This window comes from Chiloscyllium punctatum, chromosome 8 (assembly GCF_047496795.1).
Source record: "Chiloscyllium punctatum isolate Juve2018m chromosome 8, sChiPun1.3, whole genome shotgun sequence".
Classification (NCBI taxonomy): domain Eukaryota; kingdom Metazoa; phylum Chordata; class Chondrichthyes; order Orectolobiformes; family Hemiscylliidae; genus Chiloscyllium; species Chiloscyllium punctatum.
Window position 1 is genome coordinate 106,829,812 of NC_092746.1, and position 27,326 is coordinate 106,857,137.

General features: G+C 40.8%; 1 protein-coding gene across 4 annotated transcripts in view; it reads left to right on the forward strand.

Moving 5' to 3' along the window:
* lmbr1 (limb development membrane protein 1) overlaps positions 1 to 27,326 on the forward strand; it is a 262,815-nt gene that overhangs the window by 141,842 nt on the left and 93,647 nt on the right. For 3 of the 4 annotated variants that reach the window (XM_072576217.1, XM_072576220.1, XM_072576219.1), the window contains 2 exons: positions 6,027 to 6,095; positions 19,091 to 19,155. In XM_072576217.1, coding sequence (XP_072432318.1) covers positions 6,027 to 6,095; positions 19,091 to 19,155 — 134 coding nt within the window. The remainder of the gene's footprint in view (positions 1 to 6,026; positions 6,096 to 19,090; positions 19,156 to 27,326) is intronic. The other variant, XM_072576218.1, reaches the window with a different exon arrangement.

A 27,326-nucleotide genomic window follows, 5' to 3' on the forward strand; every position in this document is an offset into this window, starting at 1 on the left:
TAGGGAGAGAGTGCAGTTGAACACGTGGCTGCAAGGATGGTGTAGGAGGGAGGGCTTCAGATATTTGGACAATTGGACTGCATTCTGGGGAAGGTGGGACCTGTATAAACAGGACGGGTTGCACCTGAACCAGAAGGGCACCAATATCCTGGGGGGTAGGTTTGCTAGCACTCTTCGGGGGGGTTTAAACTAATTTGGCAGGGGGATGGGATCCGGACTTGTAGTCCAGCAAGTAAGCTAGCTGTGTGTCAGGATGTCCAAGACTGTAGGGAGGCTGTGGAGAAGGTAGCACTGACAGGGACTACTTGCGGACACAGAGATGGGCTCAAGTGCGTATACTTCAATGCAAGGAGTATCAAAAATAAGGTGGGTGAACTTAAGGCGTGGATCGGTACCTGGGACTACGATGTTGTGGCCATCACGGAAACATGGATAGATGAGGGACAGGAATGGCTGTTGGAGGTTCCTGGTTACAGATGTTTCAGTAAGATTAGGGAGGGTGGTAAAAAAGGAGGGGGGGTGGCATTGCTAATTAGAAATGGTATAACGGCTGCAGAAAGGAAGTTTGAGGGGGATCTGCCTCTGGAGGTAGTATGGGCTGAAGTCAGAAATAGGAAAGGTGCAGTCACCTTGTTGGGTGTTTATTATAGGCCCCCCAATAGCAGCAGAGATGTGGAGAAACAGATTGGGAAACAGATTTTGGAAAGGTGCAGAAGCCACAGGGTCGTAGTCATGGGCGACTTCAACTTCCCAAATATTGATTGGAAGCTCTTTAGATCAAGTAGATTGGATGGGGCGGTGTTTGTGCAGTGTGTCCAGGAAGCTTTTCTAACGCAGTATGTAGATTGTCCAACCAGAGGGGAGGCCATATTGGATTTGGTACTCGGTAACGAACCGGGACAAGTGGTGGGCTTGTTAGTGGGTGAACATTTTGGTGATGGCGACCACAATTCTGTGACTTTCACCTTGGTTATGGAGAGAGATAGGTGCGCACAACAAGGGAGTTTTTACAATTGGGGGAAGGGAAATTACGATGCTGTAAGACAGGATTTGAGGAGCATACGTTGGGAGCATAGGCTGTCAGGGAAGGATGTGGTGGAAATGTGGGACTTTTTCAAGGAGCAGATACGACGTGTCCTTGATATGTATGTACCGATCAGGCAGGAAAGAAATGGTCGTGTGAGGGAGCCTTGGTTGACGAGGGAGGTTGAATGTCTAGTAAAGAGGAAGAAGGAGGCACAGTGGTTAGCACTGCTGCCTCACAGCGCCAGAGTCCCGGGTTCAATTCCCACCTGGGGCAACTGTCTGTGTGGAGTTTGCACGTTCTCCCCGTGTCTGCGTGGGTTTCCTCCGGGTGCTCCGGTTTCCTCCCACAGTCCAAAGATGTGCAGGTCAAGTGAATTGGCCATGCTAAATTGCCCGTAGTGTTAGGTAAGGGGTAGATATAGGGGTATGGGTGGGTTGTGCTTCGGCGGGGCGGTGTGGACTTGTTGGGCCGAAGGGCCTGTTTCCACACTGTAAGTAATCTAATCTAATCTAAAAGGAGGCTTACATAAGGTTGAGGAAACAAGGTTCAGACAGAGCAGTGGAGGGATACAGGATAGCCAGAAGGGACCTGAAGAAAGGGATTAGGAGAGCTAAGAGAGGGCACGAAAAATCCTTGGCGGATAGGATCAAGGATAACCCCAAGGCATTCTATGCGTATGTGAGAAACCTGAGAATGACGAGAACGAGGGTAGGTCCGATCAAGGACAGTGGTGGGAGACTGTGTATTGAGTCGGAAGAGATAGGAGAGGTCTTGAACAAGTACTTCTCTTCAGTATTTACGAACGAGAGGGACCGTATTGTTGAAGAGGAGAGTGTGAAACGGACTGATAAGCTAGAAGAGATACCTGTTAGGAAGGAAGATGTGTTGGACATTTTGAACAACTTGAGGATAGACAAGTCCCCCGGGCCTGACGGGATATATCCTAGGATTATGTGGGAAGCAAGAGAGGAAATTGCAGTACCGTTGGCAATGATCTTCTCGTCTTCACTGGCAACTGGGGTGGTACCAGGGGACTGGAGAGTAGCGAATGTTGTGCCCCTGTTCAAAAAAGGGAATAGGGATAACCCCGGGAATTACAGGCCAGTTAGTCTTACTTCTGTGGTAGGCAAAGTAATGGAAAGGGTACTGAGGGATAGGATTTACGAGTATCTGGAAAGACACTGCTTGATTAGGGACAGCCAGCACGGATTTGTGAAGGGTAGGTCTTGCCTTACAAGTCTTATTGAATTCTTCGAGGAGGTGACCAAGCATGTGGATGAGGGTAGAGCAGTGGATGTAGTGTACATGGATTTTAGTAAGGCATTTGATAAGGTTCCCCATGGTAGGCTTATGCGGAAAGTCAGGAGGCATGGGATAGAGGGAAATTTGGCCAATTGGATAGAAAACTGGCTAACCGGTCGAAGTCAGAGAGTGGTGGTAGATGGTAAATATTCAGCATGGAGTCCAGTTACAAGTGGAGTTCCGCAGAGATCAGTTCTGGGTCCTCTGCTGTTTGTAATTTTTATTAATGACTTAGAGGAGGGAGTCGAAGGGTGGGTCAGTAAATTTGCAGATGATACAAAGATAGGTGGAGTTGTGGACAGTGAGGAGGGCTGTTGTCGGCTGCAGAGGGACTTAGATATGATGCAGAGCTGGGCTGAGGAGTGGCAGATGGAGTTCAACCCTGCCAAGTGTGAGGTTGTCCATTTTGGAAGAACAAATAAGAATGCGGAATACAGTGTTAATGGTAGGGTTCTTGGTCAGGTGGAGGAACAGAGGGACCTTGGGGTCTATGTACATAGATCTTTGAAGGTTGCCACTCAGGTGGATAGAGTTTGTAAGAAGGCCTATGGAGTATTATCGTTCATTAGCAGAGGGATTGAATTCAAGAGTCGTGAGGTGATGTTGCAGCTGTACAGGACTTTGGTTAGGCCACATTTGGAGTACTGTGTGCAGTTCTGGTCGCCTCACTTTAGGAAAGATGTGGAAGCTTTGGAGAGGGTGCAGAGAAGATTTACCAGGATGTTGCCTGGAATGGAGAGTAGGTCGTACGAGGATAGGTTGAGAGTTCTCGGCCTTTTCTCGTTGGAACGGCGAAGGATGAGGGGTGACTTGATAGAGGTTTATAAGATGATCAGAGGAATAGATAGAGTAGACAGTCAGAAACTTTTTCCCCGGGTACAACAGAGTGTTACAAGGGGACATAAATTTAAGGTGAAGGGTGGAAGGTATAGGGGAGATGTCAGGGGTGGGTTCTTTACCCAGAGAGTGGTGGGGGCATGGAATGCGCTGCCCGAGGGAGTGGTAGAGTCAGATTCATTGGCGACCTTTAAGCGGCATTTGGATAGGTACATGGATGGGTGCTTAATCTAGGATAGAAGTTCGGCACAACATCGTGGGCCGAAGGGCCTGTTCTGTGCTGTATTGTTCTATGTTCTATGTTCTATGTTCTAAAAGCTTGCCCCTCACATTTCCTTTGAACTTTTCCCCCTCTCACTTTTAAAAGCATGCCTCCGAGTTTAGACATTTCAACTCTGGGGAGAAAGATTCTGACTGTCAAACCCTTTTTACCTCATAATTTTATCAAGTCTCCACTCAGCCTTCGCTGTTCCAGAGAAAACAACCTGAGTCTTTCTAGCCTCTGCTCATAAGTCATACCCTCTAATCCAGGAAGCATCCTGGTAAACCTCTTTTATACCCTCTCCAAAGTCTCCATGTCCTTTTTGTAATGTGGCAACCAGAACTGAATGCAGTACTCCAAGTCTGGCCTAACCAAAGTTTTATAATGCTGCAACATGACATGCTGACACTTGTCTTCACTTCCTTGACAATAAAGGCAAGCAAGCCATATGCCACCTTCACCACCCTATTTACATGCATGGCCCTTTCCAGGGAGCTATGTACTTGAACCCCAAGATCCCTCTATATATTAATGCTGTTCAGGGTTCTGCCATTAACTCTATACTTTTTCTCAACGCTTGAGCTTCCAAAGTGCAGCACCTCACATTACATCAAACTTTTTGTATTGTCTGCAAGCTTAGTAACCCATCCGTCTACTTTTTCATCAGTCATTTATATATATCACAAACAGTAGAGGCCCCAGTATGGATCCTTGCGAAACACCACCAGCCATGGACCTCCAGCCTGAAAAGCAACCTTCCACCACTACTCTGTGCCTTCTGTGGGCAAGCTAATTCTGAATTCTTGTGGCCAAGTGTTATGAAGTTGAAGGCATATCCTGTATCTTTGTGTGAGAGAGAGAGAGAGAACACTGTTCTGAAGTAAGACCTTACAGGTACTTGTGTATATGATTTAGATGGTAGTCCTGGAGTGGGCTGGTCCCTTTTTACTTTTCTAATTCCCTACATGAATTCTTGCCTGCTCTCATTATATTCCTCATGGGCCCTGTCTAATTTTAGCTTCCTCAATCTTACATATGCCTCTTTTATCTTTCTGACTAAATTTGTATCCTCCCTTGTTATCCAAGGGTGCCTTATCTTGCCATCCTTGTCCTTCCTTCCTTACTGGAGCATGGTCTGTTCAAATTAAGTCTGACAATTGCTTTATTTAAATGGATATCTGTGCAGGTCATAAATGGTGAAGCAAACTATCAAGTCATTTATCTCATTTTTGTTTGCATCGATCTGTTGTTTGTGGGGCCTTATTGTCCAAACTGGTTACTTCATTTACTTGTCTTAAAACAAATCTGTGCTGCAAAAGTACCTCATTGGTCTGGACGGATTTTTCTGCATTATGATTGCAATGTTGTAAAAGGCAAACTTTTCCTTTCACAGTGTCGGACTCTGTGACATAGTTTTATTTTAAGTGAGTTGATCACTTTGTCTTCTATGTAATAATGTTGACACATGCCACTCCTCCCCATGTCTGCCTCTGACAAATCTGTTTCTATACATTGTTGCGTTTTGTGTGCTTGCGTGTGTCTGTTCGTTCTGAGGTTGGCAGTTACAGAGAGGAAGTTAGCTAAGTATGATAACGTATAAGGTACAGGATTTTCCATTCAATGCTACATTAATCTTTCGTACATGCAGGGGTGGCACCCTATTGCTGTGGTTTCAGTGATCACTCAAAACAGTTCAGGAGTCATTGAACAGTGAGCTACTGTTAGCTGATTCCATGTAGTTGAGACAAAAGATGGATGGTGGATGTTACACAGTAACATACTCAGTGGCTAGGTTTTGGAAATTTTGACAGTGATTCAATGCTGAAGTGCAGCATTGTAAAGCCCCATGTGATGCAGTCTCGGGGAAGACACTGTGTAGCAGTTATTGACAGCAGAGATTTCGAGGAACCATTTGGTAACTTAGGGTGTGAGTGAAAGAAGCCCATAAGCAGTCTTTCTTTGGTGCAGCTCAAAGAGTTTGGACTACGTTGGCAACCGGGGCAGTGCTAGCTTAGTGAATCTAATTGTGTATGGAAAAATATCTGGTGTTGTGGCTGTGAGTAGGTTCTTGAGTGTAGCCTCAGGACTCCAATGCAATGCAGTTTCTGGAAGAAATAGAGTTACCCGATGGTGAGCAGTTGTTGAAGCAGTGTATGAATAAGTTTCAGGACAAATTTTCAAAAAGAAGAATGGGAATCCTGTGTAAAGACAGCTAAATGTTGAGTGCTCATTGGAAAATTTATGATTCATTTTATTTAATTTAGCAGAATGAATATTGGAAACTAAATAAATATGTACGAGTGTTTTACTTGGAATCTGTAATAAGGACTGGTTTTAAAATTTTCGTGAAATTTAATTTTGTTATCTCTTTTAAAAAGTGTTATCTCTTAAAAGATGAATTTCCATTGCAAGCTTGTGACAATTTGCTCATCCAGTTATTTTCTTACTGCTGTTTTGGATGCTTATAATTTAGACTTCCTTCATTTTAATTTTATAATCATGGCAGTTCATAACGCTCAGTTAACAGGCTTGCTTTCCTACTTGAAGGAAATGCATTTCACTAAATATTTGCTTTTTCCTGTTTCTTCCTACTTGCAGATCTTTGGGAATTTTATCTTCCTTATTTATATTCCTGCATTTCGTTGATGGGAGGTTTATTACTTCTATGTAAGTAGCAATCAACACTGAAGGATTTGGATAATTTATACAATGTGCAGTATCACAATGTGCTATTTGTAATGTTTTGTTACTAGATCAGTGGCCACAACAAAATAGGTGTAAATTTGGCTTTGCAAGTAGAACAATCCTTCAACTCAATCATTTGATGTTTGAGACCAAGCAAAGGAAGTGAACTCTTGAGCCCTGAAAAATAACATTGCAATGTGTGCTGGGCAGTGTAAGCTTCAGTGAAGGAGCAAAAGTGAAGCCAGGATTCAGCAAATATAAAGTTGGTAGAGTAGGTGGTATCATAGAATCCTTAGTGTGGAAGCTGACCATTCAGCCTATTGAGTCCTCACTGCCCCTCCAAAGAACACCCAACCCTGTAACCCTGCATTACCCATGGCTATTCCACTTAACGTGCACTATGGGCAATTTAGCACGGCCAGTCCACCTAACCTGTACATGTTTGGACTGTGGGAGGAATCCAAAGCACGTGAAGAAAACCCATGGGGACAACGTGCAAACGGACAGTTGCCCGAGGCTTTAATTAAACCTGGGTCTCTGACTGAGGCAACAGAGCAAAGCACTGAGCCACTCCGTCCCCTCTTGGATGGATACAATTGGATGAGTGCAAAAGGAGTCAAAATTTGTGGTGCTGGCGAAGCACAGCAGGTCAGGCAGCATCCGAGGACCAGGAGAATCCATGTTTTGGGCATAAGCCCTTCATCCGGAATGTGACTGTTCTGATGAAGGGGTTATGCCCAAAATGTCAATTTTCTTGCTCCTCAGATGCTGCCTGACCTGCTGTGCTTCTCCAGCGCCACAACTTTCGATTCCTTTTGTACTCATTCAATTGTATCCATCCAACAGGGGACACAGTGGCTCAGTGGTTAGCTCTGTTTGACTCTGATCTGCAGTCTTCATTTTCCCCTGAGTATGAAAAGACGACTGGTTTTTATTGATATCTGCACATCTGGAAACAGTACTGTGGGGAAAAGCCTTCTCAGTCATTTTTGCAGCTACATTTTCAATATTTCTGCTTCAGGTACACTATAAATAATATGCTGAATGAAGAGCAGTAGGATATGATTTTATAGCACTTGTAATTTTGACCACAGCTGATTTGAATGAGTGATCAGGCCAAGGCAGCTAGAGTCATAGAGATATACAGCAGGGAACCAGACCCTTCAGCCCAACTTGTAGTTGGCAACCAGATACCCTGTGTAAATCTAGTCTCACTTGCCAGTATTTGGCCCATATCCCTCTAAACCCTTCCTATTCATATACCTATCCAGATGCCTTTTAAAATATTGTGATTGTACCAGTCTCCATCACTTCCTCCGGCACCTTGTTCCATATATGCATTATCCTTTGCATGAAAAAGTTGTCCCTTAGGTCCCTTTTATATCTTTGCTGTTTAGTTTTGGATTTCCATTCTTCTCTTCCTTCCCCCACCACGACACACACACACAGACACACACTCCCTCATAGTGCAAATACTCCAACCCTGGCAACGTCTTTGTAAATCTTTTCTGCACCCTGTCAAGTTTCACAATGTCTTTCTTGTAGCTGGGAAACCAGAATTGCATGCAATATTCCAAAAGTCATTTAACCAATGTCCTGTCCAGCCGCAACTCCAATACTCAATGCACTGACTAATGAGGGCAAACATACCAAATGCTTTCCTCACTATCCTATATCCCTGCGACTCCACTTTCAAGGAGCTATGAACCTGCACCCCAAGGTCTCTTTGTTCAGCAACACTCCTCAGGATTTAACCATTAAGTGTATAAATCCTGCCCTTATTTGCATTTCCAAAATGCAGCACTGCACTTTGTCTGAATTAAACTCCATCTGTCTAATATAAATTTTATTCTTTGAGATAATAAAGTCCTGCAAAATAGCCCACACTTGCACTGACACTTTTGCTTCCTGTCTCACTTAAGAAGTCACATGAGTCAAAATGAGTAACATCAGAGGAGATTACCTGATTTACTTAATTATTATTTGCTTTGGAAGTTGCTTATTTAAGGAGAGATGTTAAAAGTGTGAAAGGATTCAGAAAAGATTCACAGGGATGTTGCCAGGGTTGGAAGTTTGAACTATAGGGAGAGGCTGATTTGACCAGTGCCATTTTCCCTGGAGTGTCGGTGGCTGAGGGCTGGCCTTTATTTTTATAGAACTGTGAGGGGTATAGGGTGAATAGATAAGTTCTTTTTTCCAGGCTAGGGGAGTCCAAACCTAGAAAGCATAGATTTAAAAGGGATCTGATGGGGCAACATTTTCTCACAGAGCGTGGTGCAAGTATGAAACAAATTGCCAGAGGTGGTCATGGACTCAGGTATGATTACAACATTTTAAAAGGCATCTGGATGTATATACAAACAGGAAGGGTTCAGAGGGATTTGGGCCAAATGCTGAGGAATGGGACTAGATCACTTTAGGATATCTGGTCAGCATGGACAAGTTGGACTGACAGGCCTGTTCTGTGCTGTATCACTCTATGACTTTGTGTCATTATGTAAGCATGATTGAAGGGAAGAAGCACTTATCTGGAGCATTGCATTATTTTCACCAAAATTATGTTTTACAGTATTTTTGTCAAATGCCATTTCAAACAAACTTAACTTCCAAATAGCCAAGATTTGTTATTTAGTGGCTTATTTGCTGATGTCCATTTTGACCAATGTATGGAATTCTGCAAGCTAGTTTGAGTTATGTGGCATGGGCAATGGATGCTCTACTTTTTTGACGTAATTATTGAATTATTGATAACTGCAGTAGAGTTCAAGTATTTCTTGATGATAAGGTTGCAGACAGGATAATGATTGCAGAAAATTATGGAATTATGATGTGGGAGGAGAAATGGACTTACTTTGGACTTACCTGAACAAGAATGATCATAGAATCCCTAGTATGGAAACAGGCAATTTGGCCCAACAAGTCCATGCTGATCCTCCGAAGAGTAACCCACCCATACCTATTCCCCTACGTATTAGTTGACATTTACCCATGACTAAGGCACCTAACCTGCACATCCCTGAACACTATGGGCAATTTAGTGTGGCTAATTCACTTAACCTGCACATCTTTGGACTGTGGAAGGAAACCGGAGCATTCTGAGCAAACCCACACACACTGGGAGAATGTGTAAACTCCACACAGACAGTCACCTGAGGCTGGAATTGAAGTGGGTCCCTTGTTCTGTAAGGCAGCAGTGCTAACCACTGAATCCAGTCATTTGTTTTGTCTCCAGCATCATCTGTTAAAATTTTTTGTGTTATCTCTCTGCCTTATTTATTCAGATTATAGTTCATCCCTTGGATTATTATTCAGTCATTGACTGACTCTTTATTCACACCAACACCCTGGTCACCTGCACAGACGTTTTATTCAATAGTCCACTCACACCATTTGTATGATTGTTTGATCTCCATGCTCTTGATTTCTCTGCCCATAAATTGTGTTCTTTATGTTTCTCTCTCACTTCACCTGATGAAGGGGCGACACTCTGAAAGCTGGTGATTTCAAATAAACCTGTTGGATTGTAACCAATTTCTGACTTTGTCCTCCCTAGTCCAATACTGGCACTCCACATCATTGGTCTGCACCTGAAGTACTGTAACCTGCAAGGCTACAGACTAGCTGCTGAAAAGTAGTATTAGAATGGCACCTAGTTTTGATTTCCAACTATACAGAATCAATAGATTAAATGGCCTGTCCCTCTGCTGCAACTTTCCTTTGGTGATACAGGTTTTGCATTTAAAAAACAAAATTGTGAAAGAATATTCTTGTATTTAGCAACCATTGATGTTGTAATTTCTAGTTGTTTTTAATATGCACGTTGTAGTGGCCTTGTAAATTTGTGCGTCCACCAGCAGAGGTCACTAACAACTTGATAAACTGCAGAGATACAAGTGCAAATCGTTTGTGATAGTCAATTCCAGAAGCATGACTGACAATTCAGCAGCAGTTGAGGTACTCAGCCAGTGGCTATGAATATTGACATGATTTTTGCTCAAGTTGAAGTCAAGGCTGACCCCACTTCCCATAGCACACTGACTGCATTAATAGCTCTTTCAGCTGTGAAGGTCACCATAAAATGTTAGTGTAATATCATAAACATACTTATGTTACTTGAAATTTTCTTATTACAATTTTAGTTCTGCATTGCAGTCACAGATGTTGTATACTGTATAAATAATGTGCAGAGCTCATTCTAGAGAGGTAGAAAGTTGAAGAAATTAAGAGCAGATCTAATGTGTTTTCACGGAAGATTGTCATCATTGACTATATACAGAACTCTGCTCATGCACAAATAAGATTGATGTTTAGTTGTTTGGACCCATACATAGTATAGTGCTAGACAAAATCCCAATGGTCCTCAACATGTACTATTGTCCATGAATATTACATTAGCTGACCTGATGTTGACTGTTTCTTTCCTTCCATGTGAAGGCCCATGAGAATATTTTGGGTGTGGGAGCAATGTCAAGGAAAAAAGATCAGTCTGAAAACCTTGTCATTTATATTAATAAAGGACTCATGTTAAGAACCCTGAAGCAATCTTCAGCCTGAGATTCTATCAGATGGATGGAATTTGTGTCGTGACAAAACATTTCAGGTTGAAGTTAATTTGACCATTTATTGTACTATAGCTACATCATATAGTTAAGTATTCCATTTGTATTAATTTCACTTTGATTACAGTACAGTTTTTAGTCAAATATTAATGCGAACAGTTAATGCAATAGTCTAATAATCCTATTGTAGAAGTAGACATGCTTACAGTGTAGAAGAATGCAAGAATCCATCCAAGTGGCAGCAGAGTGGATTAGCATCAATCTTAGCTGAGTTAAACCATATACATTAAAGGGCCTTTTGTTTTAGAGCAATAGCATATTGCAAATTGATTTTTAGAGAAGAGGTTATAGTGTTAAAGTACTAATAAATCTGTTTACTTCACAATTAGGGAGATCATACTCAGTATCTAGTAGATACAATGAGAGAAATTAATCCATGATTGAGGCATTTTAATGAATTGTAAACAGTGAACTTTGAGTTCTCAATGCAAAAGCAAAATATTACAGATACTGGAAATCTGAAATGAGAACAAGAAATGCTAGAAATATTCAGCACGTCAGGCAGCATCTGTGGAGAGAGAAACACTGAAGAGAACTATTTGGGAAAGTGGCCTTATGCCAAGCTTCCTTATCTTCTTCAAGCTCTTTTCAGTTAAATTTCCTAGGATGCTGGAATTTCTTCTGTCTCCAAGAAAGAAAATGCATTAATTCTAATTTGGTTTGGATTTCAGCCTGTTCCAAAATTAGGATTAGGAACAAGGATTTAAAGCTGTCTCAGGACATGATCAGCAGATGATGCAGTCTTAAGTGTGTGCATTCACCGTGTCGTAATTTGAGTTCAATTTCTCAAAAGAAAATTTGAAATTTAGAACAGCTCTCTTTTTAAGAATAGGAAAGGCAATGACTGTCCAACAAGAGAGAATATATTCATTTCCCCTTAATGGCATTACCATTGCTGAATACTTTAGTGTCAACATGCTGGGGGTTACCATTGACCAGAAACTGTCTTGGACCAACTGTAGAAACAATGTGACTGTATGAGCAGGTCAGAGGCCAACAATTTTGAGGTAGGTAACTCATTTCCTGTATCTTCAGTGCCGATCTATCATTTACAATGTGTAAGTCAGCAAAATGATTGACTACTCTACACTTGCTTCAATGGGAACAGTTCCAACAATACTGAAAAAGCTCTACTAATCAAAGACAAAGCAGCCACTTGATTGGCACCCACTAGCTCTTAATCATTCCCTCGCTGATGCTTTATGGTAGTTATGCATCTTGAAGCTGGTGTGTATATATCAGCAATTCACTGCAGGTCTTTCAATAGCATCTTCAAAATCTGTGACCGCTATCACATGGAAGGACATGGACAACAGCTGCATGGGAAAACCACCACCTGCAAGTTCATTTCCAATCACACATATCTGGCCTTGCCATCCTGACTTAGTGAAGGAACAGTGGCATAGTTCTCTTGTAAGCTTTAAAATTCTGGAACTCCCATCCTAACTGCACTGTCACTGTGCCATTTCAAGAACACATCTGACCACTGCCGCCTCAATGACAGCTAGTGATGAACAATAAATCATGGTCCACCCAGCAACGCCAACAAAATAAAATATGGTATAAACTGATATTCGCATAGCTATCTTTGTGGACTATACTATTGTACACAAAATTTAAAATGCGTATAATGGATGCTGTGATCTTTGACAGTGTCCTGAAATAAGTTTGTTCCCTTCTAGGCAAAGGGCTTAAGTCATAGGTTATGCAAAAAAATGAAGTTCTTCGCCTTTCATCTCTTGGTTTACTTCATGAAAGGGGTTTGAGATATCAAACAGCCTTTTGACAACTTTTTGGAATCTTAATCGTATTCTGCATATGATCCTGCCTTTAAGTTTAAGCTTATTTTTTTAAAAAAACTTTCATCATTGAAACATGCACAGTTTGCAGTGCTAGTCTTTATCAAGTGATGAGGCAAGATTCATGGCTAGGGAACTAAAACACTTGCTATGCTATCAGGTCATAGAGTGGAATATTCTTTCATCCTTACTGAGAATTTTAAATTGAAGCTTAATTCTTACACTTGTATTTGAAGACCACAATTTCTCTCTCAGTTCTGACAGCTGGAGGAGGGGTTAAGGGAAATCCACAAAGTAGACATCAAAAAGACCAAAGATATTTGGAAAATCTCCAATTTTTGTTTCCGTTCGATCAGACTACTTTGTTTTCCGATTTCAAACAACATTCTGTATTGGCCTATCGGTACCTGTACCAAGGTAAATCAACGCAGGAATTATATAGGCCTATTGTATAGAAAGTAAAATCCCTAAATCAATTGCTGCTGCACTATTAAAGTATTAACACTTTGGGTTAATTTTTATCAGTTAGTGTTCCTGGAGTTTAGAAAGCAACTGTAGAAGATAGTAATTATGTTCGTGCCTGAAATTGTTCTCATGGAAGAGCTACATTTTAAATGAAGATCACAACAGTGGCAGTAAGCCATTCATTTCCTCTACCTATTGCACCATTGATTTGGCTGATATGTACCTTAACTTTTTCTATTTCTTTTAATACCCTTGGCTGACAAAAATCAATCAGTCTCGCTTCAAAATTTTTCAGTTATCTGAACCCAATCAGATTTTTTGGGGGAAAAGAATTTTGGATTTCCGCTACTCTTGTACTTCCTGACATCACCCTAGTATGGGCCCAGTCTAATTTTAAGATTATGTCCCTTTGTTGACTAATTGATAATTGCTTTTATCCATTTCAGGAATTCAGAAAAATTGTGTACAATCCTAAAAGACATTATTGTGTAAATAAGAAGTGACTCATGATGAAGAAAATTACTGCTTTATTTGGGATGCAGAATTCTTCTTGGATGGAAATAAATTAGGAGGCCAGTTACAACATTAGATTAGATTCCCTACAGTATGGAAACAGGCCCTTCAGCCCAACAAGTCCACACCAACCATCCCTGCCCCATTTCCCTACCCTATATTTACCCCTGACTAATGCACCTGACACAATGAGCAAAATAGCATGGTCAATTCACCTGACCTGCACATCTTTGGATTGTGGGAGGAAACAGGAGCACCTGGAGGAAACCCACACAGACACTGGGAGAATGTGCAAACTCCACACAGACAATCGCTGGAGGTGGGAATCTAATCCGGGTCCCTGGTGCTGTGAGGTAGCAGTGCTAGCCACCTGCTGCCCATACACTACAGATGCTATATAAATACAAGCTGTTTGGAATTGGAACCAAATTATTTGAGCTTTTCTTGGTAGACAGAAGAAGAATTTCCCCAATATTTTGCTCTCAACGTAACTGTTTTTTTAAATATACATACGTTTTCTCAAATCTGGGAACCTTGGTACGGGAGACCATGCTTGATTTTGGAAATTGCTGATCTTCAGAAAAAACAATTTGGAATGCTCTAATCCAGTGATTTGTGAATCTAGCAGAGCCAACTGATGTGATTAAAAAGGACTTCAGGTAAATGGCTATGTTGCTGTCGATATTAATTCCCTCCTCACACTTTTGATTTACTAACACTTTCATGCATCCCCCCACTCCTCCACATCAGTGAAACCTGTTTAAAATGATTAAATACAAAGAAAAACATCTGGACAGTTTGTGGGTAACCAAGTTTAAGAGGGTGTACCTGTACCTATTTTAGCAGTTTTCATGATGAAACATGGTGCAAACACCATGCCTCAATTCCTGGATTATTCCTGCCCAATAATTTGTACCTTCGTATATCTGTAAATCAAGGTTTAGAAATTTAATTCTTTTTCACTTACTTTGACCCCTCTTGTGGCTTCTTGCATAGTTTTGTGAAAGGGTACTGCAGAAGTTTAATGAGCTGAAACTCTACAGTATATGAACAGACTACCAATAAACTTCATGTTGCTCGTTCACCTAGATCAACCTCCCTGTCCATTAGGGTATTTGATTTTCATTGATATTTTGAGTGGAATGTATTGTCTCTCCATCCGTTGAATGTAAAGAGGCAGAAGAATTGGTGAAGGAAGTTGTCTGGTCAATTATCAGCAGTGCCCTTGCAGACAGCAGATATGCCTCGTTTTAGCTGTCAGGTTGCTTATCTGAGACTCTGTTCTTTTCTCTCCAGATGCTGCCCGATCTGCTCTCAGAATCAGGCCTTTGGCTCATTGAGTATGCATCAACAAAAACTGTTCTAAATCCATGTTGGTGTCACATTTCAGCGCTTGGTCCATTGCCTTGAACGTTGTGACATGTCAAGTACTTTTTAAGGTTATTAGGTTTCCTGCCTCGACTGAACTCCCAGGCAGGGCATTCCAGATTCCTGCCACCCTGTGGATGACAATAGCTTCCCTCAAATCCCCTGTTTTTCACCTTAAAATTTTGAGGCCTTGTTATCAATCCTTTAACTAAGGAGAACAGCTGCTTTCTATCAACCCTGCCTATGTTCCTCATCATCTTATACACCATAATCACAACCCTTTCAACTTTCTCTGCTCTGAAGAAGACAACCCGAGCTTCAATGTTCAAAGGCTGCATTCCAGGTAACATCTTGGAAAAACTCCTCTGCAGTCCTTCCAATGTAATTGCATTCTTCTTCTTATGTGGTGACTAGATCTGCACACAGTATTTCAGGTGTGGCTGAACCAAGGTTTTGTACAGCTCTAACATTGCCTTCCTGCTATAATAATCTGTGCCATGACTGATATGCTGCCATAATGATCCTATTAATCTATCCTGCTGCCTTCAGGGATCTCAAGGACCCTAGTACAAGTATCCTAAGATCCCTTTGTTCGTCTGAATTTCCTAGAGACCCACCATTCATTGAATACTCCTTTGTCTTGATATTTAGAGTCATAGAGACGTACAGCACAAAAACAGACCCTTTGGTCCAAATCGTCTATGCTGACCAGATATCCCAAACTAATCTAGTCCGATTTGCCAGCACTTGGCCCATATCCCTCCAAACCCTTACTATTCCTAAACTCATCCTGATGCCTTTTAATTGTACCAGCCTCCACCACTTCCTCTTGCAGCTTATTCCATACACGCACCACCTGTGTGAAAAAGTTGCCCCTTAGGTCTCTTTTATATCTTTCCCCTCTCACCCTAAACCAATGCCCTCTAGTTCTGGACTCCCCCAACCCAGGAAAAAGACTTGTCTATTTACCCTATCCATGCCCCTCATGGTTTTATAAACCTCTGTGAGGTCACCCCTCACCCTCCAGTATTCCAGGGAAAATTGCCCCAGTCTATTCAGCCTCTCCCTATAGCTCAAATCCTCCAAATCTGGCAACATCCTTTCTGAACCCTTTCAAGTTTCACAACATTCTTTCAATAGGAAGGAGACCAGAATTGCACGCAATATTCCAACAGTGGCCCAACCAAGATCCTGTACAAGTATATCATCTCACAGACCTAAATTTCATTTGCCACTGATCTGCTCATTAGATTTTGTATTTAGGGTTTGAGGTTTGTCTTTCCTTTGGACCAGGAGGTCACTGTTCAAGTCTCACTTGCTCTGGAGGGATAGTAACATCCCTGAAAAGGTTGATTTTAAACAAACTTTGACCGAGTTATTACAAAACAAAATAGATTTGGTAGCGGAGGGGAAAGGAAAAAAGTAGTTTGGTCGTGGAAAGAAGCCATTCAATAGTACATGAAAGCATCTCCGGATATGTAACAAAAAACAGTTTTAGGGTTTGGAAGGTCTTGTGGCGAACTGGTGGTGAACATACCTCTGGGCCAGGTGACCGGGATTCAAGTCCCTTCTGTTCCAGTTATGTGTCCGAACATGTCTGACCAGGCGCATTTTAAAAAATCCAGACAAAGGTGCATTTGCGAATAGTGTGGAAGGACTTTGTAAGAAAGAGTGCTGGTGCTGCAGTGGTCATGTCCCTATCTCTGAACTAGGGGTCCTGGCTTCAGGTTCGACCTGTGCCAAAGGTGTGCAATAACAGAAAATATCTTCAAGGTTTTGGGGTTGTTATGGCTCTTGTGCAGTGGTGCAAAGCTTGTGCAAACTTTTGAGCTCCAAGGCCTGGTTTCAAGTTGCACCTATGTTATAACCTGTCTGAACAGGTTGACTTTTAAAAAGAAAATATTACCGTCTTGGAGCTCCTGCCGTGTAATGGTAAAGCCCCTGTCTCTGGGCCAAGGCACCCAAGATCAAGCCCCACCTGAATGAAGGGTGTGTAGTAACATCTGTGTATAGGTTGATCAGAAAATATTTTAAAAGTTTCCCAGGGCACTCTTTTTTCCCCCCTCAACTCAAATGGTAATGTTATTACCTTTCGGTCAGAAGGGCTGGATAGAGGTCCCACCTGCTTTGCATGTGTCAAGCATGTCCGAACAGGTTAATTAAAATATCAAGAACTAGGCTCTTTGGCTGTTGAGAGTGTTGTAAGTCCTCTTGTGGTATTTTGATTTAATTTCTCTTTGTTTTTCTCTTTTGTTAATATTTTTGCCCCTAGTGGGTGGGTTTTGTCTCTGGTGATTTTTGTGATTCGGAAATGAGTTAGTTATTAAAACCAGTCCAATGGATTGTTGACTTCTGTCAGGGAAGGTAAAGAGTGGTATTTGTGCTAAATTACCATTTTACAATAAAGCCCTTGTAAATCTCTGCTTAATTCAACGTATGAGTGTCAATCTTTTAAACATACTTTGATAGCTTAAAGACAAAATATCTTCACAAACTAATGTTACTAACAAATTTTAAAAGTTCACTTCATTAAGCTTAATGTCTTATAATTAAATTACAGTTGAGCATGTTGTATACAGTCAGTTTATTTCCAAAAAGAAACATGTGAGACAGAGGAGGAGGAGAAGAGATAGTACTGATGTTTAAACTGATAAGCAGTGGAAAGTTGTGAAATAGGAAGGATATTGTGAAACTTGAAAGGGTTTAGAAAAGATTTACAAGGATGTTGCCAGGTTGGAGGATCTGAGCTATAGGGAGAGGCTGAACAGGCTGGGGCTACTTTCCCTGCAACATTGGATGCTGAGGGGTGATCTTATCGAGGTTTATAAAACCATGAGGGGCATGGACAGGGTAAATAGACAAGGCCTTTTCCCTGTGGTGGGGCAGTCCAAAACTAGGTGAAGGTTTGAGAGGGGAAAAATTTGAAAGGGATCTAAAGGGTAACATTTTCACACAGAGGGTGGTACATATATGAAATGATCTGCCAGAGGAGGTGGCAGCAGCTGGTACAATTAGAACATTTGAAAGGCATCTAGATGGGAACATGAATAGGAAGGGTTTAGAGAGATATGAGCCAAATGCTGGTAAATGGGAGTAGATTATTTTAGGGTACCTGGCCGGCATGGACAAGTTGGACCGAAGGGTCTATTTCTGTGCAGTACATGTCAATGACTTTGACTTTCAGGGTATACATTTTCACTGGAATGGAAGAAGACCTCAAAGAACTGTAAACTGAAAAGCTGGAGATTCTATCCTTTGAATGTTGAAAGATAAATTTGAGACTAAATCCAAATCTCTAAATATTTTCAACTAAGCACACTTTAAGCAGCAACCTTTTGAAACTTTTTAAGAATGCATTACTAATAGTCTCACAAATATAAATTAGCTTTAAAGGTCAGCTAGCACACCAAAGCACTTTGCATCCAATGAATTAGTTTTTGAAGTACAGTCACTACTGTGATGTAGAAAACATGATGGACTATTTCTGCACATCAGTGTGTCTCAAATAATAACATGAACATCCTCTTTCTAAGTGTAAAATAAATGCAACTCATTAATGTTTTTGTGTTTGACAGAAGGTCAAAAAGGAGAATGTAGGGCAGTTAACTGACTCACGCGGGACAGACAGGATTTTAATTTAGGGGATGGTCTGGTATCAAAGCCTTGATGTAGATGCAAGAAGAAGACATGTGCCAGATCTAAGGCTGCACTAGGGCTTGGGCTAGTTCTCTGTGAAACAGAACTTTAACTGATGGCATTTTTCAAAATAACAAAGAATTTAGGTAAAGTAAATGGTTGTTTGAATTAGTAATGTTTAGATCTAAGATTAAGCTCAGTTTTTAAAAATGAGCTTGGGGTTTTGTCTTTTTATGTCAGGATATTTGACAACATGATCTGCGTAAAATATTGGAATGAAACAGAAATGATGATGGGCTTTGAAAATGAAGTTACTATTGTTTGAACAAGGAAACAGTACAAGTGTGAAACAAAGGACTATAACTGACTGCCAAGGTCTTACTGAGAGCTGCATAGATATGATGGATTGACGAGCTGTGCTCTTCCAGCACCACTCATCCAGAGCTTCTTTCTATGCTGCATAATTCAGATAGCCCTGTACTTTAGTTTCAATCTTTGTTTTTAAGACACAAATTTAATACAATTAATCAAAATGTTTAATACTTTTAATGAAACTGTCCATTATTTTTCCTTTTAGTGTGTACACCAGTCGGTCTATCCAGGATGTTCACAGTAATGGGACAATTGCTAGTAAAGCCTACAGTAAGTAACAAAGACAATTGCCTGCAGTATACGGTCAATAGTTATGTTTTGATATGTATCTGACGAATAGAAAGTGTTCTGTCTCTAAACTGGTCATTCATGTTCCAGATTTATTTGCTCTCAATTTTTTTGTAATAGCATTGGCCCAAATCTTCCACAAAGAAATCCTTCAAGGCCCATCCAAAATCTTGATGTGCTGACACTGCAGGGATTGCTTAGGAAGTTTGTATACTTCTGATAGGCAATTCCCCAGGTCCCAGGACCTTGCATGAATATGTGCTCCTCTGAATTTGAATCAGATATTTATTTGGAAGAGATCTGCCTTATTTATCTTGATAGCTATCAGGAATATGCTGGACCAATGAAACCACTTCGAACTACTGGGTAACTATGCAACTGAGCCTTCAGTGCTGTGTTTCTTTTACTCCTTACCCTCAGTAGAATTTCTGGCCATGTTGGATATCTCTGAGGTGACTAGGTTCCTTGAGTCTGATGTGTGACTCTGACTTTCTGTCCCACAAGCAGATTAGTTTATTCTGCACTTGCATGACTCTCATGAACAATATTGAATAGCATTTTGAGAAGTTTATCCTGTGAGAGTTTGGCAGGGTTATCCTAAGTTGCCTGCAAAAATATGATCTCTTTGGTGAAGATAGGCCTGTATCCTGAAGTGTAGTTCTAAGAAACCTAGAAACAAGGAGCAGGAATATGCCATTGGGTGTGTTGAGCCTGTTTCAGTATGGAGATGGCTGATCATCCAACTCAGATTCTCACCATACCCTTTGATCTAAAAGGTCTGCTTGTATGTTGTAGTCCATTTTAAGAAAGCTCATTTACTGAATATTATACTCAATGTGCATGCTGCACTCGCATTTGATGTGTCTTTCAACTATCTGGTAACTGAAATATTTGAGGAAGTATTTGGTGCAGAGAAAATTGCCATAGTTTATTGGGAATAAATCTGAAAATTTGGACCTGGGGTGTGACAATCTCATGACATTATAGAGTTTCTTTGTAATGACATACTTTGTATATCCTCACTGTCTTCATTCACTGCTGGCTAATACATACTATCCCTGTGTCAGGAATCTTGTTCTCTCTATGGCCATATCTACTTAAAGTAGCTGAGGCACTGTGTCCTGGAAAAGAGTTTCGGGTATAAGCACTTGTTTCCCCTTAAACGTTGCACTTTTTGAGATCCTGATTTTTTTTGTGTGGTGGGTGTCTCAGATGGCAATTTGCATCAATATTGGTAACTGTACCTAATGTTTGCAGATGTTGCTGTCTGGCTACAATAACTTCATACTTTCTGCCAGTATAACAGCATTTTCTTTCCCCAAGAGATGGTCTTCAAAATCTTTGGGGATTGATGCTGTAACCAGCCTCATCACCTGCTGAGATGGCTGAGTCTCAGAAGACACAGTCTTTTCTGATTCAACTCATTCTGGTGGCGGTTACCTGTAAACTATCAGCTTTCGTGATGAATTTTGAAGTTCATTTTAACACAAAGCCATTCCTCCTGCATTTCCCATAGCTTATCTTGCTGGTCATCTTGAGACAGAGCTGAGCTGTTGACTCTCTGCAACCCCTTGGTAATAATGGCTGTTTTTATTTTCACTGCTTGCTTACCCAGTTTGAGTCTTAGATGTACAGCATGGAAACAGACCCTTCGGTCCAACCCGTCCATGCCGAGCAGATATCCCAACCCAATCTGTCCCACCTGTCAGCACCCAGCCCCTATCCCTCCAAACCCTTGCTATTCATATACCCATCCAAATGCCTCTTAAATGTTACAACTGTACCAGCCTCCACCACATCCTCTGGCAGCTCATTCCATACACGTACCACCCTCTGCGTGAAAATGTTGCCCCTTGGGTCTCACTTATATCTTTCCCCTCTCACCCTAAACCAGGGAAAAGACTTTGTCTATTTATCCTATCCATGCCCTCATAATTTTGTAAACCTCTAAAAGGTCATCCCTCAGCCTCCGACGCTCCAGGGAAAACAACCCCAGCCTGTTCAGCCTCTCCTTGTAGCTCAGGTCCTCCAACCCTGGCAACGTCCTTGTAAATCTTTTCTGAACCCTTTCAAGTTTCACAATATCTTTCCGATAGGAAGGAGACCAGAATTGCACACAATATTCCAACAGTGGCCTAACCAATGTCCTGTATAGCCGCAACTTGATCTCCTAACTCCTGTATTCAGTACTCTGACCAATAAAAGAAAGCATACCAAACGCCGCCTTCACTATCCTATCTACCTGCGACTCCACTTTCAAGGAGCTATGAACCTGCACTACAAGGTCTCTTTGTTCAGCAACACTCCCTAGCACCTTACCATTAAGTGTATAAGTCCTGCTAAAATTTGCTTTCCCAAAATGCAGCACCTTGCATTTATCTGAATTAAACTCCATCTGTCACTTCTCAGCCCATTAGCCCATCTGTTCCAGATCCTGTTGTAATCTGAGATAACCCTCTTTGCTGTCCACTACACCTCGAATTTTGGTGTCATCTGCAAACTTACTAACTGTATCTCTTATGCTCGCATCCAAATCATTTATGTAAATGACAACAAGTAGAGGACCCAGCACTGATCATTGTGGCACTCTGTCTACTACCTTTGTCATTGGACCTGAAACTTTAACTCTGCTTTCTCTCTACAGATGCTGCCTGACTTGTGGAATTTCTCCACCACTTTCTCTTCTTGTTTCTCGTTCCCAGCATTGACTGTTCTGTGGCTTGTTTTTGCTAAATGTTGCAACTGCTCTGTTTCTGTTTTGTTTAAGGCATTTTCCTTTACAAGTTTGCTTTGCACTCTTTTTCAGGAGAAATGACTCCTGATCACTTTTGTCGTCTTGTATTGTTTCATTAACGCTGTTCTTATCACTTGAATTCAGTTGGAAAGATTCAATTTACATGAAAATCTCAAACAGATTGACTTAACAAAACTGAAGAGTTGTGCTTACCAAGACACTTAAATACATATCCTTCGTACAACATGCTGCTGCTGTTCATGTGGTGTTAGCTGGTCATTAGTTAATTTCCTTCTTCACCTCTTAAAGCAACATAGCTCATCCTAATAAGACAGTACCCCCTCTCTCTGTCTACATCTCCGACTCACTCAAACCTGTCCAGCTCTCCCACTCATTCCCTGCAATGTCCCATGCTCGACCGACCCCCTCCCCCAACACTCCCTCTGACTCCTCTTGAATCCCCTGAACATTCTGGTCCCCTTGACCTGAGCTGACCCAGCCATCACTCACCCACGTAAACCTTTTTTTTAATTACACCCAATTAAATGTCCAAAAGCCTTTTAGAATGCAAGTCAATGAAGATAGTGGCTACTGCTGGCAAAGTGAGGTATTGCACCTCTTTTCTTCCTCCACTGATGATTTTGCACTATGAAGAAGAACGTCAATGGAAGACAGCTCTCTGGACTTTTGAAGAGGTCGGATCTGTTTTGGTTCCTATAAAGAAATATAGGAGAGACAACCACCTGATGAAGGAGCAGCGCTCCGAAAGCTAGTACTTCCAATTAAATGTGTTGGACTATAACCTGGTGTTTATTTTTAAATAGGAGAGGCTAGTAATCAGTCAATCAATGACTACTGCTCCTCTGATTTGGCCTCATGTGTATGAAACAGTAATTGATACCTCAACCAGGAAGGATACCAGGCATGAGTGCTCCTGGTATAGAAGCAGAACGTGCAAAGAAATTCCACAGTCCTGGTAGCTGTGGAGAGAAAAGAGTTAGTGTTTCAACTCCGCTGAGCCTTCTTCAGAACCAAGTGCTATTGGTATACTTTGTATTGTGCTTGAAGCTTAATGCAAAGGTTTGTAAGGGAGCCTTAAAATTTAGGGAAGACTAGTGCAGATTGTGCTAAGTGTGTAATATTTCTGTATTCAAAAGCATTTTAGCTGATCCATTGCGAAGTCCTTATTGAAAGAAGACTTGTGTGTTCTTTCTAGCAGTCTTATCAGCCTGTTGTCATGTTCAGTTTGCAGCCTTTTGTGATAAGTCTATTTAATATAGTATGAAATGGAATTCACTTAAGTAAAACAGATTACTATACCATAAACAAAATTAATTAAATCCCAGCTTTTCAATTCCTGAAGATATGACAGCTGTCCATTTTATCTATCTTTTCCTGGCCCAGCTTCAATAAGTGTTATTACATCCCATATGTGCACAGGCAATAATTTTGCTCTTTAATTTTTCTCTGCAGCATGGGCATTCCTCTTTTGTCTTGAAACTTTCAATGCACTTGTTTCTTTGACCTCTTCTATTTGCTGCTTGATGGTTTCACCATCTCCTTAACCACAACAATATGCATATTTGGTGATTGTGGTAATCTATTCCATTCTCCAGACTGGTGCACTGTGTCAGTCTTAGTCTGCTAGATTTTTAGCTCATGATGTTGCTGCTCCTTATTTTTGAGCTTTTGACTTTAAAGCTACACGAAGATTGAGGAATGATCTTATTGAAGTACACAAGATTCTGGGGCACTTTACAAGCTAAATGTTGAAATGATGTTTCCATGAGTAGGGGATCTCAAATAAGAAAAAGAATTATTTTCAAGCAGAGTTGCAAAGGAATTTCTTGTCCCAGAGGGTAGTGAATATCTAGAATTCTGTACCCCAGAGAGTTATGTGGGCTATATTGCTGAAAGTATTTAGAGATTAATATATATTTAGAATATCAAGAAGTTGAGGGCTATGAGAGGCTTTAGGTAGAGTAGCCATGATCTTGTTGAATAGCGGACAAGCTTGAGGAGCTGAATGGCCTACCCAGTCCTGCTTTAATGTTCTAATGAATGCTTCTGCTTTGTAGTTACATATAATCTAGCCTGTTGTTTGCTGTTCACCCTGTCCTCCATTCTGCACTACACGGTCTTTACTATGTTTAGAACCTGAGCCCTATGCCCTCCTTTTTGTCTAGTTCTGCCCTGCTGCTCATACCTCTGATATTGAAGAATTGACTGCTGACCTACAAAGTCTGCTAGGTGATGAACAATAAGAAATAAACTTTCACATGTTTAATTTCACGTCTACTGTGATAATGTTAATTGAAGTGAAAATGGAGGCTATAAATTTATTCAACATGAAATTAGATAATGTGCTGAAAAAAGGGCATGTTAAAATATATGCTTTGGAACTACGAGAAGACTAGATTGGGTGGCTAATCTGATGCTGAACATGGGTACATCCTAATTTATGTGCTTATCTTGTTACAACAATGATTAATTTATACTGTTAAATGCACAAAATACATATAAAATTTCTGTAGATTAATTTATAGCATGAAAACACTTGATTATTTATATGTGTATGTGTATTTTTAAATTGGATCCTAATTATTTTATGCTGATGTTTCATGAAAGTGAGAAAGGGAGATATTCAGGGAAAACAAATGACATTTGACAGACACAGACAAATTGGGGTACTTGGAAAAATGAAACCCAACTGCCCCAAACAACCTCTCACATTAGGAAGAAGATCTTAGGAAGACTGACAAACAATGATGTTACGAACCAACAAGGCTCAATATCTGCAAATAAAATACTGTGGAAACTGGAAATCTGAACTGAAAACTGACCATTTTGGAAAAGATCAGTAGGTAAAGCAGCATCTGTGGAAAGAGAAAGAGGACCAATATTTCATCAGTCACCTTTAGTCAGACTGACAAGAAGACCAGAGTCCTGATGTTTTCATCCTGTTTCTTATTTCACAAATGGTGCCTGACCTGCTGTGTATTTCTAGCGTTTTCTGTTTTAATTTAGGGTAAATACAGAGGAACCTCGATTATCCAAATTTCGGATTATCCAAAGAAGATCTCAAAGTCCTGATAAAAACATTACGTCAAAGACGTGTTTCAATGCTGATCGTGTTTTCTGTTTACAATTATTAAATATGAATTTGGTTTACTGAAATGCTACCAAGAACAGTCCTGGACATTGATGGGAGCCCAGGCATCATCTCCAAATAACTGACCGCCTTTAAATATGTTCCACTGTGTCTCTATGGATCTGTCCTCAAGGCTAGTAAGCCAGCCCAGCTTTCTTGCCCATTTAATTGCTCTTACTAAGTTTAAGGTACTAGTCTTAGACTCAGTCATGGGCAACTCAATAATTGAATGGCCTCCGGGAACCTAGTAAACACATCCATTATGGTCAACAGATACAGATTCCCACTTTGTTTTTTTTGGGAGGGTGATCCTATGCATTCAAGACTCTGGTAAAAAGGTTCCTCAAATGCAAGAATGCGTATTAATGGTGCTGGTTTTATCACTGCCTGAGGTTTTTCCAATTATCTGACACACCCAAGGTGCCCGGCAAAAGTCAACCACATCCTTATCCAGTCGAAGCCAATAAAAATGTTTTTGTATTTAGCTTGAATTTTCCTTCCTCCCAAATGATCTCTGACTGGTAATTCATATGGTATCCACAACGTCTCCTTCTATAACCCACTGCTAATACCATTAGATACAGACTATCTACAGAAATACAGTCAGCCTGGTATGGAATAGAATATCCTTTATTATCATCTGTACTTCTGTACTGGAGTACACATATACAGTGAAAGGTTTTTGCAGTGGCTGCTTCCAATGGCATCCTCTTATGTACAAGCACCTAGATTCAAGTCTTCGATACAAAAGAGGAATAGAAGGTCAAGTAGGAGCATTGCTTAGTGTCTAAAAATAAGTTACAAATAAGATAGTCTGAACACAGTTAAAGGATTGACATTACAGTCTGGTAAAGAATTTCAAATAGACATTATATTGCAGCAACTCAGTGAGCACAAGGTCTGAGTACCTGCGTCAGGCCCCAATCCAACAACTGGCCCGTTCCGGTCCAAACCTCTAATGTGCCCTACGCTGGCACTCAGCTACACCAAGGTAAGTTGCGCTTCTCCAGAACTTGGATCTCCCCTCGCATTGCTCCGGAACTGGGTCAAGGATCAATTTTACATCAGTTATTCAAGGGAGTTATGGATAATTTAGGAATAAAATAATTCAAATTCACTGCATACCATCCAGAATTGCAGGGAACATTAGAACCGTGACATCAGACTTTCAAGACCATGTTGAGGTCACTATTATCTGGTGGATTGAGATAAAGGAACTCTCTTTGTAATTTTTGCCATGAGAGATGCACCTAATGAACCAAGGACATTCAGTACATTTGAATTAGTTTTTGGGATGAGGTGAGAGGACTACTGAAATTAATTAAGAAGAAATTGATGAATCCGAGTTCAGAGACCACATATTTGCATAGTGTGTCAAATTTTAGGAAAAGATTAAATAGAGTGAGTGAATTGACTAGACAACATTTGAAAGTAGCACAGTATGTAAGGAAACAGACAAGAAATCAAAGATTCACAATTTTGCTTGAGGAGTTAGTGTTGGTGTTACTCCCAGTGGTAGGTAAACTTTTAAAGCCAAGGTTTATTGGGGTTTATCAAATCAAAAGGAAATTGACAGGTGAATTATTTGACAAGAATGCCAGATAGCAATACATTTAAGTGTGGCACATGAATATGCTCAAAAGGCCTTTGGAAAAGGGAAGGAAAGCAAAAGGAGAGCTGGCTTCCAGAGGAAAATTGAAATGACTTGAAAGAGTTGTTACAATCACATGGGGAGGTATGTGGCAATAAACTGGGAAGTACTAATCTGATTAAACACAATGTAGATATAGGAAATGCTGTTTCAATTAAGCAGCATCCTTATTGACCTAACCCTCTAAACTTTGCACAGGTTAAAAAAAAATTGAGTATTTGCTCAAAGACATTATAATTGAAATGAGTTGCAGAAATGGAACTCCCTCATAGTAATGGTCCTAAAACCAGATGGTATGTAGTGATTATGTGTGATTATGTCTGCTTCCTATCCTAATCCATGTTTGAAAGAAGGTTGGTCAAGCAGCTTGTATTTCCAAGTTGGACTTAATCAGAAGATACTCGTAGGTACCTTGATCTGAAAGAGCGAAGGAAATTTCTGCTTTTGTGACACCAAATGAACTGTACCAGTTTAAAGCCATGCTATTTGGTATGAAAAATGCCCCAGTCATGTTTCAAAGAGTAACCAATTAGGTCATTTTGGGATTATCCAGTTGTGTGGTGTACATCAATGTACACCTTTTTTTTCCAGTCACACATGGAAGGAACATTTAGAAC